Source organism: Helianthus annuus, chromosome 15 (genome assembly GCF_002127325.2).
Source record: "Helianthus annuus cultivar XRQ/B chromosome 15, HanXRQr2.0-SUNRISE, whole genome shotgun sequence".
Classification (NCBI taxonomy): domain Eukaryota; kingdom Viridiplantae; phylum Streptophyta; class Magnoliopsida; order Asterales; family Asteraceae; genus Helianthus; species Helianthus annuus.
The window spans coordinates 2,360,826-2,388,313 of NC_035447.2; the positions used below are offsets into that span (position 1 = coordinate 2,360,826).

Sequence of the window (27,488 nt, forward strand, 5' to 3'; positions counted from 1 at the left end):
CTGCCTTGGTTATTGCTTAACGAAATGGAGTCCCTAAATTTATACTAGAGATTACTCAAACAATTACCTCTTAAAAATTTGTTTGAACAGTTAAAAGTGAAATTGAATCTGTATTTCATTATTCCAGTTAGTTCGACAAAACGAATTCCAGATCTCACGAGTCTAGCAAAAGAGTTGAAACATGCTAATGGAATGTGTAAACTTTACTAATATGTCTTTTAAACAAACACAGTTTCAAATTGAATTATTAAAAGTTTAAAAAGCAAAAAGTATATTAACTACTTTTTTAATCAAAATGTCAAATTAAATAATTTCATTGAAACTTTAACTAAAAGCATCTAGAAACTTTAATTATTTTCATTGAAAGTTTAACTAAAAGTTTATATAAACTTTAAAGGTCTATAAAATTTCCAAAGAAACTTTTATAAAACCAACATACTTTCTTATTTTTCATATACTAGTAGGGTGCCCGCGCGATGCGGCGGGGGCGACACTTTGCATTGCAAAACTCGTTTCTGGTAGTTTTCTTATTCGTATAATATTTATGATAACATTATTGTGGTGGATATATGTCATAAGTTTACACATATGTAAAAGTTTTGTTCTTTTATAAAAAATAATAACCAAAAGACAAAAAATATTGTTTTTTTGTATAAAAATTAATAATCAGAAGACAAAAAATAAAAGATAAGTTGTTATAATTGTAAAGTTTGTTTATTTTATTGGTTAAATTATAAAGTATAATTTTATTCTTTAAAGTTCATAACTTTTTATAAATATCCACATAGTACTCATCCAATAAACTTTAAGTTTAAAATTTTCGTTTTTATAAAAATAAAGAATAGTATTTGACTCGTAAGTACGTTTTAGAGCTTTAACTTAAATTGTTAAATTTCGGGTTTTTACAAATATAAAAAATTTATATTTTTATAAGATTTCATAAACTCGTTTTATAAAAAATAGGATGATAAGAGTTTATATCTTTATTAACTTTATATCATACTAAGTTCAAATTTTTAGTTCCTAACTAATCTTATCTATATGAGTCTACTTTTAACTAATAATCTCTAAAAATATGCAACACAATCTACTACTATGTATTTAGTCAAGTTGGTAAATAATTATTTTAGAACTGACTAATATTATCTATAACAATATAGTTGAACTTATAATTCCTAAAAATTTGGAACCCAGATTAGAATTTATCTAGTAAAGATTGTAAATTTCTGGAGTATTTTATTTATATTACTTGTTATAAAAATGTTTATGAAATAATTATTTTTTTTTAACTTTATATCATAGTAAGTTCAGATTTTTAGTTTAGCTTTAAAGTTTATTACTTTATTACTTTTTAATTAAAAAATGCAAATTATTAGATTAATATCCAAGAATAACTACAATAATTATTTTTTTATTAGTTGACTTATAATTCCTAAAATTTTGGGACATATATTTATCTACTAAATATCGTAAATTAGTATTAAATAATTCCTAAAATTTTGGGATATAGTTTACTATCTATCTACTAATCCGTAAATTAGTATTAAATAATTCCTAAAATTTTGGAACATAGTTTATCTTCTATCTACTAAATATCAAAGTTTTGTTTTGTTATAAAAATTAATAATAAATAAAGTATAGAAAAAATGTTTAAACATGTAAAGATTCGTTTGTTAATAAAAAATACTAAACAAATGACAAAAAATAAAAAATAAGTTGCTATCGTTATAAAGTAAGTTTATTTTGTTGGTGAAATGATAAAGTTTATAATTTTATTCTTTAAAGTCCATAACTTTTTTAAATATCCACATCATACTCATCCAATAAACTTTAATTTTAAAATTTTCGTTTTTGAAAAAGTAAAAAGTAAAAAATAGTAGGTGACTTGTAGGTACGTTTTAAACACCTTTAACTAATGTTAAATTTCATTTTTATAAATATTTTAAAAATCATATTTTTATAAAACAGTTTTTATAAAAAAAATAGGATGTAAAAGTTTATATCTTTATTAACTTTATCTTTTTATTTAAGAAATGCAAATTATTCGAAAAATCTATAATATTATATAATTATTTTTTCATATCTCGTGTCGTCCAACAGTTTTTTTATAGAAGGCACTAGTGGATATATACGAAATCCTCGTGAAACATGACTGTTAAATTGAATAAGTTTAGTGTGCTTTGTAAATACAATCTTGAATTTACTCCAAACCAAGAGGTAGTTTTCATGTTTTGACCATTCTTAGTAATCGAATTTATCTCTTTGGAAATGATCAAGTACGAACATGTAAATTATATAATACGAACATGATTAAGTACTAAAGTATATTAGTTCAATCGAGATGTAAATTATAAGTGCAATTAAATAACACAAAACATAAGCTTCAAATATAAAATAAACTTTATTATTCATGGGATAGTCTATATCAAACAAAAACAACTGAAAATGAAAAAAACATAAAAACACTTGATATATTTCATCTAAAATCTCTACTTTTTTGATCCGTTTTTCTTGTTTGTGCTCGAATCAGCAGTATCATATAATTCATCTTCTTTCTCATCGTCCTCAGAATCATCTAAATTTATAACCTCGACCCATTTCCATTCAGAGAGTCTCTTAGATCTTTTCTTTTGATTCTCATACTTCCGATCCTTAAAAAACAAAAATTTAATAAAAAAGTTAAAAAATGATTAAATAAATTTAAAGAAAGAACAAATATAGAATAAATAAATTTAAAAAAGATTAAAGAAATTTTAAAATTACCTCTTCACTAAATTGACGTTGAAGCTTAGACTTGTATGGACTGAACATTGCACCATAAGAAATAATTTCAACACTATTATCACCATCATCCTACAATAAAACACCAAATAATAATATAACGAACTTGTTAATATGAAAGATTATAAGCGAAAATATTACTTAAAAACTAACAAAAGCTTGTTCGACAACTGGGGTGTTTAAATTGGTGTGTTGAATCTGAAAAATCAAATAAGTTAGTATTCACATAAAAGTAAATAAAAGAAAACAATTATTAATTATTGCGATATAACAAAACTTATCATAGAACCGACCTTAGATTTTTCAATATCGCATGCTTGTTTTTTTGCATCAAGTGAATTCAGAACTGGCTCCATATTTTAAATCTGTTTAGCAATAGAAATGTAGAATTGTGAATGTTTTGCGATGTATTTATAGTAGTCCATTAGGGTTTAGTTTTAGATTGGTCATCCATTTATTTAGGAAGTTTGTTGTGAGTTTTAAGTTTTTAAAATAAGATGCACATATCCTGTTTAGTTTGTTGTGACATGTTTAATAGGAAGTTTGTTGTGAGTTTTATCTATACTTACTATATTAAACATGCCACAACAAACTGACTTTGTACAAGTAAAATTATGGAATATTTTAGTTTATTAATGCCGTTCAAAATAAAAAACTTGGGTAAAAAACAAATGTTAATGTACGGTAGCTAGGTAATGGTCAAAGCTGGCTTGGGTAGAAAACAAATGTTGGCTTTAATCAATTGTACATTTACGCATCGGCTATTTGTATTTTATGAACGCACGGCGAAACTAAAAAAGACAACCATCGAAACGTTTAAAAAAATGTGCTGATCGTCATGGTACCTTCGGATTTTTTTAAAACATTACGGGTTGTAAGATATCGCAGGAATACATTAAAGAATTAAAGAGGGGAGGGGGGGGGGGAAGTATAACTAATTACCCATAATTATGTTAAATGTCAAGGATTTAAATGTAATAGATTGAGGGACTAAAAAATAATTATGGTTTAAAAGACCACTTTACCCTCATTCTAGGGGTTTATTTATAAATAATGGGGGAAGAAGTTCTTAACTTTTGGGAATCCTTCCCTCATGTATTATAATATAGTATAGAAAAGTCTCTTTAACAATTTTTTGAATGTAAAAAACCACCATACATTCTGTTCAGTCTTACAAAAATTTCTCAACAACTTTTTGAACATTAAAGTCTCTTCACATGTTAAATTTGAAAAAAACTATGACAAAAATAATATAACCAACTTGTAACTGTTAGAGGTGTCCATCGGTTCTTTTCGGTTTATTCGACTATTTGATTCCTTTTATTTGATTTAATATTTTTAGTTGAACCAAAAATCGAACCGAACTAAAAGGAATTTTAATACTTCAAAACTAAATCACAAACCGTGTTAGAATTTAGTTTGGTGTTCGGTTTCAACCGAATACAATGAATTCATATAATTGGGTTTATCCGACTAAATATAAAGTATGGTATACTCTGGTTACTCGGTTCATTGGGCTACATATAAACCAAACTCATTTTATTTGGTTCGGGTTTTACCGTTTTTTGTTCAATTTTTATTTTTAACCGTTTTTGGTTCTGTAGCAATTACCTATGAATTTTCAAAACATAGCAAGTTTTAAAAAAAGTTTTTGTCATAATTTTGTTTAAATTTAATATATGAAGGAACTTTAATGTTCAAAAAAATTATTGAGTGACTTTTATGAGACAAAACAAAAAATATAGTTGAGAGACTTTTATGAAATAAATGAAAAAATATATTGATTTTTTATGGTATTTGCCCTGAAAAAAGTATAACGCACTAAAAAAAATATGTAAAAAGTCAAGGGGCTCATATGCTCATCATTACAATCCCATTTCATTATCAACTCAAAATTCAAAATTTACAAAAGGAGCCACTCGTGACTCGACCGTTTGAAGCCATTGCAGTCAATTTCTGCAATTTCAAACTAAATCCAGACTCCTTTTACGGTTTACACAACTCTATCTGCTCAATTAATCAAAATTAAACTGATTTTTCACCTCAAATTTCATCACTTAGGGTTTAATTTTGCGTTTTTGTGTACCTAGGGTTTCAATCGAACAATCATGAAGCGGAGACATGGATGGCAACGGCCACTACATCCTCTACAGGTTTTGATTTTATAATTTAGGTTTTTAGTTGCTGCTTGTTGTTGATTTATGTGAATTTTGCAATAATTTGACCTAGATTGTTGATTTTTTTTACAGGATTTGATTTTAAAATTTAGGTTTTTAGTTGCTGCTTGTTGTTGATTTATGTGAATTTTGCAATAATTTGACCTAGATTGTTGATTTATTTTTGTTTATTTTGTTGCAGATAGTTGGAATGTCGATTTATGGTGTTTTAGTTGTGGCGTTTTATACGTTTCTAGGGCTTTTAGTTGGTAGCAGAGTTGCTGTGATTGTTGTCACCTCGATCTTCTCTTTTACGGTATGAAAAATGATGATTTCCATGTTATGATTTGTAAGATATTTGGATTTTTGATAATCTACACGCATGGGTTGATAATAATTCATACCGACAATATGAGCGCTCATAACTAGGGGTGTAAATGAGCGGAGTGGAGCCCGGGCTCAACTTGTTTAACTTTGGAGAGCTCAAGCTCGAGCTCGCCTCGTTTCAAGTTGTGTTTATGAAACTCGAGCTCGGCTTTTGAGTAGTTTTTTCAAGCTCGGGGTTGGCTCGTATATTATTCAGTATTTGATTTTTATACATTGATAATTGTTATACATATAATTATAGTTTTTTATATGTAACATAAGAGGGTAGGGATAGTGTACATTAATTCAGAAGTGTGAGAAGTGTATTATAACACTATATAACACCATATAAACACCGTATAACACTAAGTAACACCATATTACACCATATAACACTATGTAACACTATATGACACTATATAACAAAATATAACACTATACATCTATCATAGACATGCTATCAGACAAACTATAGTGTTATATTCGTTATATAGTGTTATATAGTGTTACATATTGTTATACGGTGTTTATATGGTGTTATATAGTGTTATATATAGTGTTACAATACACTTCTCACACTTCTGGATTAATGTACAGGATCCTCTACCTAACATAATATATATTATTTAGTATGTTAGTTATTTTCATCTTAATTTATATACATTTATAATAGGCTCGTTTAGGCTTGTTAGCTGACTCGAGCTTGATAAGTGAAGCGTGATAATTATTATACATATAATTATAGTTTTTAAAACATAACATAATATACATTATCTAGTCTCTTAGTTATTTTTATCTTAAGTTACATTTATAATAGGCTCGTTTAGGTTTGTTAGCTGACCCGAGCTTGATATGAAGCTCATGCTTTGGTCCGTTTATTAAACAAACTTATTTTTAGGCTAGAGCTCATTTATGCTCGGCTCGATTTGAGCTTTTAGCGAGCCGATCTCAATACGCTCATGAGCAGCTTGGCTTGATTACACCCCTACTCATAACTTTCACTTGCATTAACGGAAAAGTAACCATGTGTGCCATTAATGAACAACTGACTGATTTTTGTCCCAAGTATAATGTTGTAAATTATTTGTCTTCAAATTATGTTAATTGAAAAGTTGTTTTTTTTTTTAAATTTTAGGCACTTGCAGTCATGTTTCTGTTTGTTCGGTGCACTGCAATTAATCCGACTGATAAAACCAACTCCAGAAAGAAGAGGAAGAAGAAGGAAAACAGTTCAAAGCAGCTTAATTATGGTTCTATATTAGGTCACATTATTATGAGTTTTTTCACTAGGATTGAACGCAAGATTCTCAAGAGATTCACAAGGCAAAAGTACCTCTATCCTTTGACTACCACAGCGCAAATGGAACCTTTGCTTCCGTTCCCGCTTGTCATCAAGGATGATTCAGTTTCACCGGGCCCGCTACAAGATGATATCTCATTTTGTGTCCTCTGTGATTCTCAGGTTAATTGACTTTTTGTCCAAATTCAAAAGAGTTAATTGTCATTTTAGTCCCCGAGGTTTGACCAAATTTGCCACATTAGTCCAAATAGTTTTTTCCTGCCATTTTATTCCAAATAGTTTTTCTTTCTGCCGTTTTAGTCCCTGAATTTTGTCATTTTTTGCCATTTTCATCCACCTCCACCACCACCACCTCCCACCACCCACCCCATCACAACCTTCTATCATCGACACCACCTGCCTGCACCGTTGCCACCCTACCCACCCACCTCAGCACCATCACCACCACCAGCCACTTTTCCGCCACCCACGTCATCAACCAACACCAACGCCATCATCGTAAACCAGCAACCACCGCCATCATCTTCACTGTAAATCGACACATCACCGTCCCCATACCATCGTACCTGCAAAAAAAAAGAAAGAAAAATGTGGTTTGACCAAACTGTCCCTAAGTTAACTGACTTTTTTGAATGGAGTTGGTGGGTTGGATGAAAATTGCATAAAATGACAAAAGTCAGGGACTAAAACAGCAGAAAGAAAAACTATTTGGACTTAAATGGCAGGAAAAAAACTATTTGGACTAAAGTGGCATTTTTGGTCAAACCTCAGGGACTAAAATGACAATTTACTCAATTCAAAATCATAAGGGTGTTTCAGTTTTCGTGTAGCAGATAATTAGTTTCTAGTGTTTGTGTACAGTGGATATAAGTTTAACTGTTCGTGATTGTTTATTAAGAAAATATACGTGTTCACGAAATGTTCATGAACACTTCACGAAAAAGATTTTCTATTTGTGTTCATCTGGGTTTGTTTGTTAATTTTAGGTACCGAACGCAAACGAACGTTCATGAACATAGACTAATGTTCATGAACACACATAAACAAAAACAAGCGTTCATAAACAACACTAATACTTATTAAATATTTGATTTGTTGAAATTGTGAAGTATTAAATAAAATATAAAAATTAAAAACACACACAAACGAACATAAGCGAACACGTTACCGAACGTTCACGAACATAAATGAACGAGCGCGGCTCTATTCATGTCCGTTCATTTAACTAAACGAACGAACACAAACGTTCTTCCCGCCGAAAAGGTTCACAAACTGTTCTTTGAAAGTTCGATTCGTTTGCAGCCCTAAGTGATTAGATAAGCAATTAGGAGTAGTTGCAACAAAACTGATTCTGATTATTTGATTATTTAATGATCATTTTCATGTAAATCCGCAAGTAATCAGTATATGCCAAACTTTCATATGAATGTATATCTGACTATCACAACTCCAAACAACAGAAGCACATCAAGACACTCTCTTATGAACCATTGTTTCAGCTGATTCTGTGAGTCTGATTACGATGAATGTTTGTTTTGACAGGTTAAAAAGCATAGCAAGCACTGCAGGACCTGCAATCGTTGTGTTGAAGGGTTTGATCACCACTGCAGGGCAAGTATACATATATATATACACACATGTATATATGCACACACACATAGGGCTGTAAACGAACCGAACGAACACGAACAAGGCCATGTTCGTGTTCGTTCGTTAAGGAAATTAACATGTTCGCGAACTGTTCATGAACGCATACCGAACATAAGTTTGTGTTCGTGTTCGTTCGTTAAGCAAATTTAGTTGTTCACGAACAGTTCGTGAACACTGGTCTCGAACACAAACGAATGAAAGCAAATAAAAACGAATGCAAACGAACATTTAACTTGAAAATAAAACATAAAAACATTGTTATCCTTAAACATTTGATATAAGTAGTTAAATACAACCATCAAATGATAAATTTAAACACAAGAAGTCTACTACACCACCAAACGATGAATCAAGTTTAACTGACTTAGACATAATTATCCCCAAAAATGTCTTAGAATGTCCAAATTTTAGCTAACTTAGAAAAAAATATGGTTTCAAGTTTTCAATATGTTTAGATAAAAGGTTTATTATTTGTTGTTTTTTTTTAATATAAACAAACGAACATGAACGAACGTAACCGAACATATTACCGAACGTTCACGAACGCAGTTGAACGAACAAGACCTGTGTTCGTGTTCGTTCGCTAAGCTAACCGAACAAAATTTTTTGTTCGTGTTCGTTCGTTAAGCTAATCGAACGAACATAAACGAACTTCCCGCCGAACGGTTCACGAACTGTTCGTTGAACGTTGGGTTCGCTTACAGCCCACACATGTGTATTTCTCCAGTACAAAATCTTGTATATCCTAACAAATTGACAGTGATTTCTGGTTTCAGTGGTTAAACAATTGTGTTGGGAAAAAGAACTATCGGACGTTTATTCTTCTCCTAATCTTTGTCTTGTTAATGGTTAGTCGCTACTTTTACCATCTTTTTTTTGTTGACCAGATCACGTGTTGCTGACCATAATCTTTTTTATAATCCAGCTTATGATAGAAGGAGGGACTGCGGTTGCCATATTTGTTAGGTGCTTTACGGATGCAAAAGGATTAAACAGGGAGCTTGTAGATAAACTCCATTTTCATTTTCCAAGAGGACTTCTTGCAGCCATTTGTGTAAGTCTTTCATTAGCGGTTTTCGAATTGAGGGTTTGGGAATATGGGAATGGGAATGGAAATGGAAATGAACACATGTCACGTTCGTTCCGTTAAAGTTCGTTTATGCTAGGATATTGTTCTTTACTTTTATTTGGTGCCTGTTTGTGTTCGTTTAGAATATTCATGAAAGAACAGGCTCATTTTCTCATCGAACAAAAAACAAACGAAAAAACCTGTTCGTTTAAGTGTTGGTGTTCGTGCGGTTTGTTTACAAGCGTAATTAAAAGTCAAAACCATACATAGGGTTGCAAACGAGCTGAGCCCGAGCTCACTCGAGCTCGATTAACTTATGAGAGCTCGAGCTCGGCTCGGTTCGAGCTTTGTTTTCATAGCTCGAGCTCGACTCGTTGGTAGTTCTCAAGCTAGAGCTCGGCTCGGGCTCGGCTCGTTTATTATCTATTAGTTAATGTATTAAATACAAATAATATAAAGAATGGACTCGTTTAGGCTCGCGGGCTCGATAAGTGAAGCTCGGGCTTGGGTTCGGCTCGTAAACAAGTTTAAATAAGCTCGGCTTGGCTCGTTTACTAGACAACTTTAAATAAGGGGTAAATGTTATTTAAAATATTAATAAAAATTAATATTATATTATTACATTGAGGCTCGACGAGCCTGACAACCTTCACATGCCAGGCTCATGCTCTAGCTCGATAAATAAACGAGCTTTATTTTAGGCTCAAGCTCGGCTCGGGCTCGATAAGGCTCGGGTCGTTTCGAGCTTTTTCTCAAGCCGATCGCGAGCGGCTCGGCTCGCTTGCTCCCCTAACCATACCCATTGGGGTTCCTAGCTGAAAACCAGATGACCCGAAAAAAACGGTCTGATTGATTGTGATATCAATGTAACAGGTTTTGCTGGTTCTAGTGACCGCTTACGGTTCAGCAGCTCTAGGGCAACTTTTTTTCTTTCATGTTGTTCTCATCCGAAAGGTATTGTTGATATCAAATCCGCCATTAATTTGTATGCATTTCCACATGTAATATTAATTAATAATCATATCTCACAAATTTACAGGGAATGAGAACTTATGATTACATTATGGCAATGAAGGAAGAAAATGAGTTACTAGAACAAGAATTATCCGAAGAAGAAGATTCGGATTATTCTTCAGACGAAAGCATAGAGTTCGATTCCCCTGAAAAAACAAGATTCAGAATATGCAGAGAGAGAATACCAGAGGTATATTATATGTATATCATATATTTTTATATTTGTAGTGAATTTCAAGGATTGTCCTTTATCTTTATACCCATTTTCAGGCGTTGTCCTTTATGTTCAAAATTGACGAGTTATGTCCTTTATGTTTTCATATCATACACGTTTTGTCCTTTAGGCCTAACCCAGTTAGTTTTTTCAGTTAAATTTGGTCATATGCTTTACACATGAGGGCATTTTTGTCAATTCAAAGGTAAGTTCAACGGCAGATTTGCAGCTCAAAGCTTCTGCAACCTTTGAATTAACAAAAATGTCTTCATGTGCAAAGCACATGACCAAATTTAACTGAAAAAACTAACTTGGTTAGGCCTAAAGAACAAAACGTTTATGATATGAAAACATAAAGGACAAAACTCGTCAATTTTGAACATAAAGGATGTCGTCTGAAAATGGGTATAAAGATAAATGACAATCCTTGAAATTCACTCTTTTATATTTGTAGTGTTTGCTGGGAAAATGTTAGGGGTGCAAACGGGCCGAACCGAGCCCAAATGTTAGGGGTGCAAACGGGCCGAACCGACCCAAGTTCAAGCAGGCTCTAGCTCGAGCTCAATTAACTTATGAGAGCTCGAGCTCAATTAACTGATGAGAGCTCGAGCTCGGCTCGTTGGTAGTTTCTCAAGCTCGGGCTTGGCTCGTTTATTATTTATTAATTAATATATTAAATAAAAATAAGCTCGCGAGCTCGATAAGTGAAGCTCGGGCTCGTTTACTAAATAAGCTAATTTTTAGGTTCAAGCTCGACTCATAAACAAGTTTAAATAAGCTCGGCTCGTCTCGTTTACTAGAAAACTTAAAATACGGAGTATAAATATTATTAAATATTAATAAAAAACTTAAATTACACTTACACTTAATACTCGATAAGGCTCGACGAGCTTGGCGAGCTTCACATGCCAGGCTCGAGCTCGGGCTCGATAAATAAACGAGCTTTATTTTAGGCTCAAACTCAGCTCGGGCTTGATAAGGCTTTGTTCATTTCGAGCTTTTTCTCTAGCCGATCTCGAGTTGCTCGGCTCGTTTAACTTTCAGTTTTGCCATAAAGTGGTATTTTTATCTAAAAAATTATAGACCCGAAACATGTGTCATGTGCTGCATCAACAAGAGTAACTAACTGTTTATGCCATGTCAGCATTTTTACACAGTTGGCATGTAACGTCAGCTATTTTACACAACTGACACAATAATTACTGGATTTTTTGTAAATTTTCAGACCCAACAAACACTTTCTGTAAGAATCGATAAAGAACCCGAATCAACAAAGAAACCCGGGGGTTTTCGCGCAAGTATAAGTCCATGGAAGCTTATCAAAATGAGCCGTGAAACGGCTCAATTAGCTGCCGACAAAGCCCGTGAAAGGTTCATGAGACAAAAAACAATCAATGAACACGACGAAGATGATGATGAGTCGCTTAAACCGCTACCACTGGAGACAAAAAATGGTCCATCATTAAAGACATCAAACATGGATAACAACAAAGGTACTGGTGTTACTCCACTTGTTGTAAAAGGAATGCTTTCAAGTCCGAGAAGACGGTTTTCGGTTTCTCCATCATCGTCAAAACAGAAGTACAAGAATAATTTTGATCTTAAGTTAACAGAGGTTTCGAGAGAGCTTGATACGTATATTTCAAGGCAGGTTTTGTGTTCTGTTATTAAGAAGGATGAACCGTCTCCGAGATAATGTTTTCTCAGTCTTTGAGAAACATATGTATTTGATTATTGTGTATGTATTTTGATTTTCGACGAGTTTATTTATTTACAATGTAATGTTCATAACTCGACACATCACACGTCACCTTACCAGCCACTGACCCGTTCAGAAATCATCATCATCATACTCAGTAAATCCCACCAATAACAAAGCAAAGGTAGAGTCTGAGGAAGGTAAGATGTAGACAGTCTTACCCCTACCCCGTAGGAATAGAGAGGCTGCTTCCAGTGACCCGTTCAGAAACAAAATACAAAATGTAGAAACTAGAATAAGCAAAATATAGAGTCTGAATTGAAAATTGAATTAGTAAATGAGATTTTGTAAGAAAAATAAAGGCGGTTCAACTGGCCAACGTCATAACTAGCCAGCCCAAATAAAGGTGGTTCAAGAGTACTCAACGTGACTAGTCTGGTGGTTATATGTTCAACAAACACACTATATTCTTCAGATTTTCGTCTTCTTGTTTTGACATGTGCAACAGCGTAGGGGGTGTAATTTATTAAAAAAAAATAATAAAAATAACTTTTATGCTTCCATCTACACGATGTTTTATTCAACTTGCGGTTTTACATCAATGATGAAGTTAGCCATTTACCATACAATGTCGCCACGAGATAACGCTAATACGTTATACATCACCTTTTATGTTGATAGTGTAAAAAAACAGGAATAATTGTTACATGAATAGTAACGTTTTTTTCATACTCGCCTTTCCATTAAAATCATCTTTTCAACTGCCCTGTCGATCATGATACACGACTATCAAGTCATGTATCCTATCTTCATTCACGTGTTCCATTTCCTAGCTGTGTAGATGCTGGATGCAGTAGTTTTCTCTCCAACTCAGAGTTTTTGTCAACTTGTCACTTTCATTTTTTTTTTCGAGTTAAATGCTATTTTTGTCCATCTGGTTTGTTCAATTATGTCAGTCCCCATACCAACTTTTTCAAATTTGTATCATTTCCGTCTCTGACATTCTTGAAACATGTCAATTCCGTCCAAAAAAATAACGTATGTTATGCCAGTTTCATCTTTGTGGTTTGTCCAATTATGCCAACAGATCTTAACAAACGTTAGGTTTTTGGACGGAACTGACATGTTTCAAGAATGTCAGGGACGAAATGGTAAAAATTTGAAATTTGGCCTATACTACATAATTGGACAAACCACAGAGGCGAAAATGGTAGTTAATTTTTTTTTTTTTTTTTTGTAATTTCAACTTTCCATTGAGATATTAGAAGGAATCTTTAATAAACTTTGGTTGATCGAATTTTAAAGATGTTCTCCAATTCCAGTAACTTTTACAAACTAGACATACCCCCTGTGTAAGTAGTGACTCGTCACTTTTGGCTTGTAAGCTTATGATTTTGTTGTACAAGTGGTGAAACTTCTACTGAAACTTCACTGTGAGATTTTTGGTAAAATGGTGTTATTTGGGTGTTGGTTGGAAATCAATTTGCTTAATGGTTGTTAGCGTAATCTCTGACATTACGCTTGTACTACAAGCGTAACCATTGACCAAACTGATTTCCAACCAACACCCAAATAACACCATCTTACCAAAAAAAACTCACCGTGAAGCTCGTCCCATTCAGAAGCAAAAGTGTCCAAAATACATTAATGGTATTCAATGTTTGACATTGTTTATAACAACCTATTTTTTTTATTCCGGATTCCGGATCACATCATCGAATAAGGCCTTTGCCTTCTTTTCAGTTCTTTTGATTCCTGATAAAACATCTCTCAGTTCAGGACCGGATCGACCCACCAAGTCAGGTCTTATGACTTGTAGTAGAATGAGTAGATTACATTAAAAGTAGTAGTATTTCACTTTAGCATGCAAACATAAGCTGAACATGTGACAAAGAACAATACAATTAATCATATGAGTAAATTACGTATATCACTTTTACTATATTAGCCCAAAATAAGAATTTTTAACATATCTGTCCCCATGGTCTCTATAACTAACCATTTTGGCCCCTAAGTCTAGAGATCATGGGGGCCAAAATAGTTAGTTATAGAGACCATGGGGCTAAAATGGTTAGACTTAGGGGGCAAAATGGTTAGTTATAGACTATGGGGACAGATATGTTAAAAATTCTTATTTTGGGCTAATATAGTAAAAGTGATATAGTCACAGGGGCCAAAAACGTAATTTACTCTAATCATATTAATAACATAATCCCCCACTCACTCCAATATGACAGCATTCAAAATTGCCCTTGATACATATGTGATTATGACCTTTATATATAAAGGTTAATTAGTATACATCTTGCAACAATTAGTTACTCGTCAACACAAACCGTGTGCTTGAACTAATGATAAAAAAAATATAAGTTAACGATAACTTACACTCATGATTATAAGTTGTAAAACCCAAAACCGGATTATCTCCCATTTGGAGATCTCATCAATCCTCATCTTCTTCGGGGATATGAAATTCAAGGTCAAGTTTTCTCTTTAAATGGGTTCTGTCAGCACTGCAGGGTACAAAAGTAAAATAAAAATTCCGTAAATATTAACAAGAGTTAATTACTGTTTTCGTCCCTGTGGTTTGTCAAAAATCACTATTTCAGTCCATTAGTTTAAAAATTGCGATTTCAGTCCCTGTGGTTTCACTTTTATAACCATTTCAGTCCACCTCGTAACCATTTAAGTCCCTATACTTAATAGAGTAATGGATTGAAATGGTTACGAAAGTGAAATCACAGGGACTGAAATGGTTACGAAAGTGAAACCACAGGGACTAAAATCGCAATTTTTAAACTAATGGACTGAAATAGTGATTTTTGACAAACCACAGGGACGAAAACAGTAATAACTCTATTAACAATAAAAGAACCTCCAAAAAGCCCTAACGACAGTTGTTCATAAATTAATGATCAGGCAACAAGCTTAAATACCTGATTAAAGCAGTAATCATTTATGACAAGTTATTGTTCAAATATGGGTGGCTAAAATGAAAAAAATTGAATACATTATCCCTAAATATAACGTTGTTCCACGAACCATGGTCTAGTATTGTGCAAGCTAAAATTATGATCCCAAAGTAAAGAGTAAAATGTCATTTTCGTCCCTGAGGTTTGGCCAGTTTTGCGACTTTCGTCCAAAGGTTTGTTTTTCCGCATCTGGATTCAAAAGGTTTAAAATCTTGCCGTTTTCATTCGGCTCGTTAACTCCATCCGTTTTTCTCCGTTAAGTCAGGGGTATTTTCATCTTTTTGGTTAACTTAAAGGGCAATTCGGTCTTTTTCACTTTATGTACAAGCATTTAGCATAACGTAAATTGTAAAAGTATTCAAAACCCTTTAAGTTAACAAAAAAGATGGAAACATCCCTGACGTAACTGAAAAAAGTGGATGGAGTTAACGAGCCAGATTAAATGGCAAGATTTCAAACCTTTTGGATCCAGATGCGTCTGGAAAAACAAACCTTTGGACGAAAGTCGGAATACTAGCCAAACCTCAGGGCCGAAAATGGCATTTTACTCCAAAGTAAAACGAACTCAAATAGCACTGATGCATATATCATATATGCAATTTACCTGTTAATTGTTGGTCTAGCTGGAGGCCTTGCGTCAAAAACTGAAAAATCTAGAGACATTGGTGCGGGTCCACTTCTTTCATTGCCAATGCCATGGTCATCAAATTTCGCTTGTTGTAGTAAATTACCATCATACCCTTCAGGGTGGGGCATCACTCGTCTTGACTTTCGTGTAGGTGATAGCACAGTTGGACCAAAATCCGAGGGCTTTGACTCGATAGACTCCTTTTTTGGTGGTGGTCTTGGAAGCAAAGCTGGTTCAGTAGGTGGAGGTCCAGAAGAAAAGTACCTAACACGCAACCACCGAATATAATCGCTAGAAGTAGGTGGCAATTTCGACCCACTTACTTTATAAATGAGTCGATCTGGGTAATGGTTTATGAATGAACCGAACACGAACACGAACAAAAACGAGAACAAGACCATGTTCGTGTCCGTTTGTGAAGGAAATATGTGTTCACGAACTGTTCATGGACACTTACCGAACGAGATTTTCTGTTCGTGTTCGTTCGTTATGGAAATGAATGTGTTCGTGTTCGTTTGTTAATTTTAGGTAAAGAATGTTCATGAACAAAAACTAGTGTTCATGAACACAAATGAAAACAAAGATGCGTTCATGAACAGAATATGGAATTAACAGAATATATAATACACCGATGCTTATTAGATATTTTATTTGTTGGAATTTTGAAGTATTTAAATAATATATAAAAACTGAAAACACTAATGAGCACTATCCAACACGAAAGAACACGATACCGAACGCTCATGAACATAAATGAACGAATGCGGGCTCTGTTCATGTTCATTCATTCATTTAACTAAACGAACAAAATTTCTTGTTCGTGTTCGTTCATTTATTAAAGGAACGAACACAAACGAACTTCCCGCCGAACGAAGTGATTTTATCAAATTGGTAAAACAGGTTGTTGAAAGTCAACCGAAGTGCTTTTGTTTAAAATATGAGAATGAGATAATTAAAATAGAAGTGTTATAATCAAAATTTTGGATACATGAAATATATTTATAAAAGCGAGTTGGACAAAAAGTGTCTTTGCAAAACCCAATTTGTTCAACCCAGGGGCGGATCTACATAGTGAGTTCCGGGTTCATCCGAACCCACTGAGTTTCGGATTTTTTACAGAACGTTTATATAAAAAACTGTAGTGAACCCATAAATAATATATCGGATGAACCCATAGATAAAGATGAACAACTGTTGTGGTGGTCAAGACCTTGTCTTCTAAACTATTGGTCCCGGGTTCGAGGTGATGCTTTAGTATTTCTCATTATTTATATAATTTATTTTTAAATACAATCTTTAAACAATCAAGGTTTCTTTCGCTGGCCCAAAGTCAGAAAAAAAAAAAACAAAGCAGTTGCAGCCCACAAATAACACCAGAATAACAACAGAGGCTACATCTTTTTGTTGAGTTGGGTGCTCTGGATGTATACTTGTGAAGGAGGCTATATGCCTGTATGTATGTGTATGTCTAGATGTTTGAATAGTGTTATGTGAATATGTATTTAGAATTTGTGATTTTTTTTTTTGTTAGAACTTGAATTATAAGGCTAGTGTAAACGATTATTGAAAAGAAAGTCATCAAGGTTTGGTATGCTCTGTGACCCGACCCGATTTGACCCGAAAACTCCTACGTTTAATTGTGAGAAATTTGACTATGAAAAAAAATGAACCCATAGAAAAAAAATCCTGGATCCGCCACTGGTTCAACCCGTACCAAATAATTTACCATATTGACCCGAACAGGCGAAAACCACCCATTTAGCCACCTCTACCAACAATCAACAATTACCTATGCTCTAAAGCTTGTTGTGCTGAAATTCTAGCCTTTGGATCGTATGCAAACATCTTGGATAACAGATCTAACGCATCATCACTGGCCATTGGAAACAACGTTTTAAGAGGCTGCCCAGGAACAAATTGGTACTCAACGTAATCAGGAAGATAAATCATATCTGGCCATTGGGAAGCTTTTGGAGTCCCAAATGCAGCAAAAATTTTGCCCAATTGATCGATGTCACTGCTACCCTAAAAATATTTTCAATCAACCATTAAATATATTTACAATAACAAAACAAGCTGGCACTGCATAAAACTTATTTAACTTTATGTGAGTTAACCATCTGCGCCAGAGCCTTAAAAAAAACTACAACAGATATATGATTTGCACACTTTTTGTACACAGGTTTTGAAAAATGTGTGATTTTTTTCCAGTTCACACTTTTAAACTAGTAATAAAGGTACAAATTTATAAGCACGAGAGAGAACAGGAAAGAGGATTTTCATGCATATAACTGTAGAAAAAATTGTCCGCGCTTATAAGTAGGGGTGTAAACAAGCCCAGAGGCTCGAGAGCTACTCGTGATCGGCTCGGTTAAAAGCTCGAAAGAGCCGAGCCTTAACGAGCCTGAGCCCGAGCCTGAAATAGAGCTCATTTTGTTATCGAGCCCGAGCTCGAGCCCGAAATACAAAGCTTGTTTAGGCTCGCGAGCCTAAACGAGCCCATACAAAATTTTAATTTTTTAATATATAATATATTAATAATGATGATAACATTGATGAGCTGAGCTAGAGCCGAGCTTTGGCTCGTTTAAGCGATGTTGAAGTGAGCTCGAGCCGAGCTTTTAGCTCGTTTAAGGTTGTTCTCAAAATAGTTCGAGCCGAGCCGAGCTCAAGCTTTGGGTTTTACTCGCGAGCCGAGCTCGAGCTCAAAGAAGTAGGCTCGAACCGAGCCGAGCTCGAGCTCGAGCTTCATAAAAACCTAACGAGCCGAGCTTGAGCCTGGTCGAGCTCGGCCCGGCTCGTTTACACCCCTACTTATAAGCGTGCCGAAACATATAAATTTTCGACAATTTTAAAGTGTAGAGATCAACTTGTTACACCATTTCCTCATGCAAGAGAAAGCGTGATGAAATTTGGCGTAACTAATCGAGCTCTACGCTTTAACGTGTGCACAAGTTTTACATATTTGAGTGCAAACATATTTTCTACAACAACAGGTGCTGAAATTTTCATGACCTTCTACATCTCTCTGCACTTATAAATGTAAACATCTCTTACACGGTTATAAGTGTGATTATGTGCAGTTGACAAAAATCTACACACTTTCCTAAATCGTGTAGAAAGAATTGCAAGCAAATCATATACTAATTGTAGTGAAATCAGCACAGGTTAATAAAGTCAAAATCTAGAAGTTCTGTGACAGACAAGAGTCACATGGGTTTACTGCAAGTTGCATAAAATCAAACAATCTAAAGTAGTCAATCATCTCTTATAGGGACATTGGCCTGTAATAATCCCACCTAGACCTTATTGGCCATTAATAACCCCACCTCAGAATATTCCCCTCACCAGTCCCACCTTTCACCTATTTTTCCTACAATGGTCCCCCGTTAAAAAAACTTAACGGAGTTAAGCTTTTTCCAAATTACAAACAGATTTTTTAGGGCTTTTGATTAGAACGACGATACAAGTCCATTGATGTAAAACTTGCCTCGAAACAGTGCTCCAAACGATGAAAACGGCGCCTCAATTCTGGTGTTTAAATTTCCAATTAACCAAAATCAAGTCACTTGGAGCACCATTTCGAAGTAAGTTTTACATCAATGGACTCGTATCATCGTTCTGATCAAAAGACCTAAAAAATCTGTTTGTAATTCGGAAAAAAGCTTAACTCCGTTAAGTTTTTTTAACGGGGGACCATTGTAGGAAAAATAGGTGAAAGGTGGGACTGGTGGGGGGAATATTCTGAGATGGGATTATTAATGGCCAATAAGGTCTAGGTGGGATTATTACAGGCCAATTCCCCTCTCTTATAAAACAGAGTGAAGATAAAATGCAGACAATGTGCACTCACCTGCAGAAAAGGGCGGCGTAGAAGGAGCTCAGCAAATATGCAAGCTGCTGCCCATACATCAACCCCAGGACCATACTGTTTTGCTCCAAATAACAGTTCAGGTGCTCTATACCATCGAGCAAAGACCTATGAACAAACTTTGTCAAGATGATGTGCAAATTTACGACATGTACGGATACTTCAAATAAAAAGATATAGATATTTATATATGCTAGTGCTACTATACAAAGGGTTGGGGCTAAACAGGTTAGGGTTGACATTGCAGATAAACTTTGTAATCAGAATTGTATTAGATTGTAATTGTGTGATTAGGGTTATTTGAGGTGGGTGTTTATATCGAACACCATATTACACATCTAGTCCCTATACTATAATACTTTGTCTCATAATTGCTAACCCATTTAATATTGCCATTCTTATTGAACAACTTAGCAATTCAAAAAAAAAATACCTTTAGCGCCCTCTGGTAACATTTAACATATATATTAACTGAATTACCAGATGTCAAGTTTGTTATCCAAAATTGTGTTAAAAAGCGAAGTTTATGAGTGTATCACATTTAATGATTGGATACGGAATGAAAAGAATACCTGGTGAGTGAACCTCCTATCTGGACTACCAAATATGCGTGCCAGACCAAAATCTGCAAGTTTTAGTTGTCCACGAGGTCCTATCAAAAGATTATTTGGTTTCATATCCCTGCCAGAAAAAAAATTCAAGTAATTAAGAAGACACAAAAGTAATGTAAGCATCAAAAGAGAAGCAAATTACTGCCAAGAAAACTTTCAAGCAATTAAGAAGACACAAAAATAGTGTAACCAACAAGAAGGAAGCAAATTACTTTTGTAAGATCATGCTTCACACTTTGTAATTTGTATATTAAAGAAACATTTATTTGATACAACCCGAAGAAAATCCCCAAATATTGCCATGTACAATAGGTATTTGTTTGACGGGGCAATGCCAAATTTCAAAAAGTCATTCCAAAAAATAATGATATCATATTTGCACTTTGAAAATAATAAATATATCACACTGATCCACTCCATAGTTAATAAAATTAAATCATTACTCACAACAATTTGTTTCGCTATATTAACAAAGTAAACACGGCGTTCAGATGATGCATAGTAATAACCTTAATTTTTTTTTTTTTTTACTTCAGGCTAATACAAGTAATTGATCATATTTTATCTACTATAAATTGGTGATGAAATTTAAAAGTATTATGAATTTTAAACTTTTAGATGAACGTATATTATATTAATCCTTGTTGTAAAGATAAAAATCAAGTACTACGGTTGCCAATGTTTATATTTTACAAGTATAAGGTTCTTTTTTTAATTTCCGACTACAATGATTGTTTTGGATTTTGATACAAAGAGTCAAGTATATTGGTTAAAAAGGTAATTCACACTCACAAAAAGGTGATGTCTTGGTGCCAAGTTACCTGTGCAAAACCCATTTCTTATGGCAAAAGGCAAGTCCTTTTAATGTCATTTGAAGGTAGGACTTTATATCAGTGGGTGAGAGAACGATGTTTCTATCTCGAATAACAGCTTCAAGATCAGTCTCCATAAACTCAAAAACAAGATGCAAGTTTCCTTTATGAGGAAATGCATCAATCAGCTCTATTATATTTGGATCCTTAAGCTCTTTTAATAACTTTATTTCTCTAAGAGCGGTAAAATTCACCCCTTCCTTCTGCTTTCCAAGCCGGATTTTCTTTATAGCAACCGTTTGTCCTGTCTGTTCCAGAAGCCAATAGTTAATAGCATATCATGTAAACTAACGTAAAAAAAAATAATAAGTGTCCCACCAAAGTTAAGTGTCTAATTCCTTTTATTTAACAACAAAATAGCTTTGAAACCGTGTTTGTGTTAACAATTCATGATTTAAACACCCTTTTATCAGTAAAATAGTAGACAGAATCACGAAATGGTATCCGTCATTATCCGTACATCAAAGATCTCTATACAAAACACATCACCGTTCAATTACTTTACTTATTAATAGTTTCATATATATCATACATAAAAGAGTTTAGCTTCAACTACAGGGTAGGTACATAGAAAAACATAAGGGATTGCTTATATAAACCGTTTATCTGCTTATTGCATGCTTTTGAATGTCTGGATGAAGAAAAGTGGACATGCTTATAGAGTTATATGCTTGTTTTAAATATCTCAAACGGATTCTTCTTGTTGGATTCAAAATTACATGTTTACCCTGCAATAAACTCAAATATGCATCTTCTTTTAGCATAAGCTGTTTATATAAGCAATCCCAACTAGAGGTGTACAAATCGGGTTTTTTCAAAAACCGGTTTCGGTTATTAACCAAACCGGTTTTTTTCACCCAAAACGAAAACCGGTTTTTTTTATAACCGGTTTCGGTTACTAATCGGTTTTTCAAGTCCAAAACAATAACTGGTGTAACCAGTTAGGACCGGTTTTTAACCGGTTTTTCCCCAAAAAAAAAACGGTTTTTTCCGGTTTTAACCGTTTTTTTAACCGGTTTCGGTTATTAACCGGTTTTTCAGAGATTAGTAACCGGTCACAAACCGGCAGTCCGGTTATAAAAAAAAACCGGTTTCGGTTTTTTTCCCGGTTTCGGTTCTAAAACCGGTTTTTTTTGTACACCTCTAATCCCAACACCCCTTAAGTACATGAACCCTAATTTTAGAATGGTCACGTAGACAAATCATATAAAATACAAGTATACGATACAGTATAATCATACCTTGGTATCAATGGCTTTGTAAACAACTCCATATGTACCTTCTCCAAGTACTTCACGTTTCAGGTATCGATCAGCTACTTTTTTAGCTAATAACTGATCCAAATCTGCCATATCTTTTCCTCAACTCTTAATCCCTTTATGCCAATGAACAGACTACGTCAATTACGTGCTTGTTTTGTTATCAACAAATTAGTAATCACACTAACAGCGATTTCGACAAAGGAAAAACAGTGATTAATGTCTTATACCGTCTTCACCTTTCAAAATCCCAACCCTAGAAACTAACTTTGAGCAGATATAGTAACTAAAACCTAAATTAGTAACCAACATACGCCAATTTCTTCATAATTACACCCCAAACCCTAACGACAGATGAAAAATAGAGCTTAAAATCTTATATCTTCTTCAGATTTGAAAATTCTAACCCTAGAATGTAATTTTAAGCTGAGAGAAACCTCAAAACCTAATTAGCAATCACGGTATGCCGATTTCTTCATAATTACACCCAAAACCCTAGCTAGGTCTTATATTCTCTTCAGATTTCAAAATTCTAAGCCTAGAAACTAATATTGAGCAGATGAGAGAAGCTAAAAGCTAAATTAGGAACAAAACTAGGGATAAAGGTGTACACAGACCTCTTCAAACGTGATTTGTGAAGATATACATAGCCCATTCACCAGTGAAGAAGAAATTGTTGCTGGAATCACACAATATTTGATGGTAATCGCTTCGAAGTGGATCGTGATACGAATATATGTACCTGAAAATCGACTATCGATAAGCAAGCAGTGCTCTAGAGTGTAGACAGAGAGAGTGAGTGCAGTACAGGGTGAATCTGTGATGAGCTATGGGTAGGTTTAGAATTTAGACACGTTGGTTTTGACTTTTTTTTTTTTTTTTTTTTTTTTTTTTTTTGACGGCCAACAAACTCAATCCCGAGCATTCTCGGGGTACTCACTGAACAAACGGAGTACTCCGAGAGTAATCCGAGTCCACCCTCAATTCCGAGGAAAACCCGGTAACCCACCCGCCCGTAGGCACGACAGTGAAATTACCGGTAAAACCCGTTTGGCTCAAGGATCCAACCCAGGTTTCCTGGGTCTCCTATCATTGCCCACCAGTGCCTCACTCTGCACCAAATGGGAGTCGAACATGCATCTCTCAAGAGAAATGCAAGCCCTCTACCACTTGATCTAAAGATCATTGGCCCGTTGGTTTTTACTTGAAAGGAGATTTTGTAATTTGGACAACTTTTTTTAACGTCAACGAATCATCCAAACGAGATACTCGTGAAATTCATCATATTAGAATACACTCGTATCTGAACTGAGGAAAACCATCATCTAGAGCCAAAGCTTGTAAGCACTCGTCCGAAAACACGACAGTGCGGTGAGGTAAAACCCGCTCAGTTCAAGGATCGAACTAGCGATCACCGCTTACTCGCTTAGTCTCTCATCATCACCAGGTGCAGCAGAAAATAACGGGGAGAGCAGGAATCGAACTTAGGTCCCTTAGTACACTAAATCTCTCCCATACCACTCACACAGACTGGATTTCAGACCATGGTCTCAGTATCACCCTTTAATGATTAAATACTTAGAGATTCGATATATTAAATCTATAGTGTATATGTATATATATGTATGTACAAGATATCTAGAGTGCTCTAGGGGTTAGGTACTTAGCCCTCCTTTATATAGGACTATAGGAGGTGCTGCCCATGTTAAGCTCTAGGGGCGGATCTCATATGGGTGTAAACCTAAATATTAAGCTTGATCTGGACATACGCCATCGGTTGTCAGCTATCGCTACGCGTCACAAGAGGAGGATGAAAAGTGGAAGAGAAAGGAAGATGCCATGGTGGATGGGGTTTGTTGGTTGAAGGGCTGGTTTTTGTTGGTTAACATTGTCCCTTGCTTCCAAGTTTTATAATGACATGAAAGTTACTTTAAGTTAAATCTTTATGTAAAAGACTGAGTTATCTACAAAAGAGTGCTACATAACTGTCGCGGCATCAATTCATTCCATGTCAACAATTAACATGTAAAATTTAGGTAGCTGTAATTATGGTGAAAATGTAAGCTAGTTGCTAATATAGGTTGGCTTTAAAGTTGTCTTATCTAATCTAATCTAGGGTGGAGATACAATAGGAAGTTTATTTGGCTAGGAAGGATAGGAAGTGATCTTGACCATCCATTTAGTTAATCAAGGGCTAAGATTAAATGATGGAAATTAAAGGGAAGAAAAAGAGGCGCATGAGTTTGTTTAGGGGTATTCTAATCAATTCAAGCCAATAGTTTCTCTCTCCTCCAATTCCCCCCATTTTTTAAACGTTAATAACTCTTTCATACGACCTTATTTTTTTTTATAAAAATTGCACCAAAAAACGAGCGCTTTTTTATCTTTAAAACGAGTATACTATTGCTATATTTAAAAAAAAATTTAAACCCGGTTGTGTAAAACGCAATAGAAAAACCCCCAGTTACGTAAAACGCACTGAAAAAAAAAAACCTAAAAATGGCATTTTTCTAAAACGCAATACACAAAAAACACAAAGAAATGTCTTTTTTTGTAAAACGCAATGGCCAGAAAACACAAAGAAATGTCTTATTTCTAAAACGTAATGGACTGAAAACACATAAAAAAGTGTTTTACCTAAAACGCAATGCACAAAAAACACAAAGAAATGTCTTATTTGTAAAACGCAATGGCCAGAAAACACAAAGAAATGTTTTATTTGTAAAACGCAATGGCTAGAAAACACTTAAAAATGTCTCATTTCTAAAACGCAATGACCTAAAAAAACAAAAGAAAGTGTTCTCTGTAAAACGCAATGGACTGAAAACACCTAAAAATGTGTTTTACCTAAAACGCAATGACTAAAAACACTTCAAAAATGTGTTTTACCTAAAACGCAATGACTAAAGACACTTAAAAATGTGTTTTTTCTAAAACGCAATAGCCAGAAAACACAGAAAACTCTCTAATTTCTAAAACGCAATAGACACATAAAACTGTTTGTGAATTGTCTGTGAACTGTCTGAATTGTCTACGAATTACTGTCTTCAAAATGAGCCAATTTCTGGAAAATTAATTTTTCTGATGCGTTTTTAGTACAGCAATTCAACCCCAGCCAGAGGCTCTGCCCCTTGGACCCCGCTACCAGGGGCTGCCGCCCCCGGCCGCCAAGATCGTAAAACGCAATGACTAAATAAAAACCCAGATCGTGAAAATGAAATTAAAGAATTTCTTACATGGATAGAAGCCGATATGACGAAATTTGTATGATAGAAACACTTATCAGCAATTGAATCGAACAAATCGAGTGATTATCTTCAAAATCACCAGAAAAAACGAGATTTTGAATGAAATTAAACTGGGTTTTCTTCGAAAAAAGCTGAAGAACACGTTGATCGGGTGTTTGAATCATTGATTGATGACGAAAATCACACTATAATGTAGTGATTATTGAGATAGTAAGTGAAGAAAAGGTTGGAGATGGTGGGTTTTGAAAATGGTGTGTTTTGAAGTAACTGGGGAGAAGAAGGAAGAAGAAATGATGAGATTGACTAAAATACCTTTCTCTTTATTTTAAAATTTGCCACATGTCATAATCCTATGGCTTCCTATCCTTCCTAGCCAAAATTAACTTCCTATTTGATCTTTTTCCATCTAATCTAATACTAATTAAAGAGTCCACTTAATACCATATGACATTCTCTCATAATAAAGGATTCCACCAAAATGTCATGTGTCAATTTCTCACGATATCTCAACCATAATAAATAATAAGTAAATTAATACAAGCACCATTATTCACCATAATAAATAATTTTAAATAAACATCCTCTCGCACAAAAGAAATTGATATACCATGATGCTTGGGTTAATAAATTATACTATACGATATAGAGATAAAAATATAAGAATTACTTTATCTTTTGAATATACCGATTTTACATATTAGTGATCAAAATTATCTTCGCCTCTATGACATACGATAAAGGGTCATTATATTTTTATTAATATGTTTGTATTTGATATGAATATCCTTTAAAATCAGAAGCCTTTTAATCGTTAGTTTATTATTATTTATAACAAAACTATTATTATTATTATCTCCATTTTAATTATTTATGCATTATTGTAACAACTTTATTTGGTAATATAACATCTCATTAACCACATATATTTCTAAAACCAAATGTTATTGATAAAGATGATAAAGTTAAAAATAAAACATCAAATCTAATTTAACTCTTAACATAGGATTCCAATTATTGTCACGTGCCACTGTCTCTTTCAATCTTACAATTTAGACTTACATTTTATTTTAAAATATTTTTATATTCCTTTTCCTTACTAATATAATAAGTTTAATTTAAATATGTTAATAACGATGATACGATGTACTATTTAATTAATATTATTAGATAAATACAATGTATTCTATTAAATATTATCATAAAATAAAAAATATACAATAATTAGATCTTTTTTACTAAACCATCCTTATATTAATACTAATTGGAAAAATTATAATTAGATTATACTATTATTACACTTTTTTAACTATGTGATCAGGATTATATGGAAGTATAATTTACGTTTGTTTTGATGTTTTATGTGTGTAATAAATGGGTTTGTAACACTTATAAATTAAAATATTATTCAATCTAAGTTTTTTTTTATAATTAATTCGTGTAATACACATGTTTATAAGCTAGTTGAATTAATAAAGAGAGGTGAAGAAATTTGCTCATCATAATCTCACTTTAGTACATGTTGCAACAATGACTCGATCACAAGTGAATACATTGATTATAGTTAATAATTCCACAAGAATTAAGAGATGAAGAGTAAGAGAGGGGGTGTGTAGTTTATAGTTTAAAGCTTAGGGTTCTCACTAGGGTCATCGAATTAGTCGTCTTATGAGTCCATTGGTTGAATCGAGCCATCTTTCAAAAACTAGGAGGTGTAACAAATAATATAAAATTTTTAAGTATTTATACAACTAATTTAAGACATAATGAGACTACTTCAT

The 27,488-nt window shown here is 33.7% G+C and overlaps 2 protein-coding genes across 3 annotated transcripts; one reads left to right on the forward strand and one right to left on the reverse strand.

Annotated features, from left to right (window-relative positions):
* Nucleotides 1–4,640: 4,640 nt before the first annotated feature.
* Nucleotides 4,641–12,348, forward strand: LOC110909974 (protein S-acyltransferase 18). 2 transcript variants are annotated; one of them, XM_022154696.2, is made up of 10 exons: nt 4,641–4,772; nt 4,872–4,934; nt 5,140–5,253; nt 6,439–6,765; nt 8,146–8,214; nt 9,030–9,101; nt 9,179–9,307; nt 10,196–10,276; nt 10,362–10,526; nt 11,776–12,348. In XM_022154696.2, the coding sequence occupies exons 2-10, from the start codon at nt 4,890–4,892 to the stop codon at nt 12,244–12,246; spliced, it is 1,473 nt and encodes a 490-aa protein (XP_022010388.1). In that variant the 5' UTR covers nt 4,641–4,772; nt 4,872–4,889; the 3' UTR covers nt 12,247–12,348. The 2 variants fall into 2 exon arrangements, with proteins under 2 accessions (XP_022010388.1, XP_022010389.1); XM_022154697.2 differs by having other exon boundaries at nt 4,664–4,739.
* A 2,105-nt stretch (nt 12,349–14,453) lies between these two features.
* LOC110909973 (cyclin-dependent kinase D-3) lies at nt 14,454–23,284 on the reverse strand. The gene is made up of 8 exons (XM_022154695.2): nt 23,080–23,284; nt 22,445–22,577; nt 21,153–21,451; nt 20,293–20,401; nt 19,703–19,828; nt 17,639–17,874; nt 15,826–16,113; nt 14,454–14,762 (listed from the first exon to the last, which is right to left on the reverse strand). The coding sequence occupies exons 2-8, from the start codon at nt 22,553–22,555 to the stop codon at nt 14,693–14,695; spliced, it is 1,239 nt and encodes a 412-aa protein (XP_022010387.1). The 5' UTR covers nt 22,556–22,577; nt 23,080–23,284; the 3' UTR covers nt 14,454–14,692.
* Nucleotides 23,285–27,488: the final 4,204 nt, after the last annotated feature.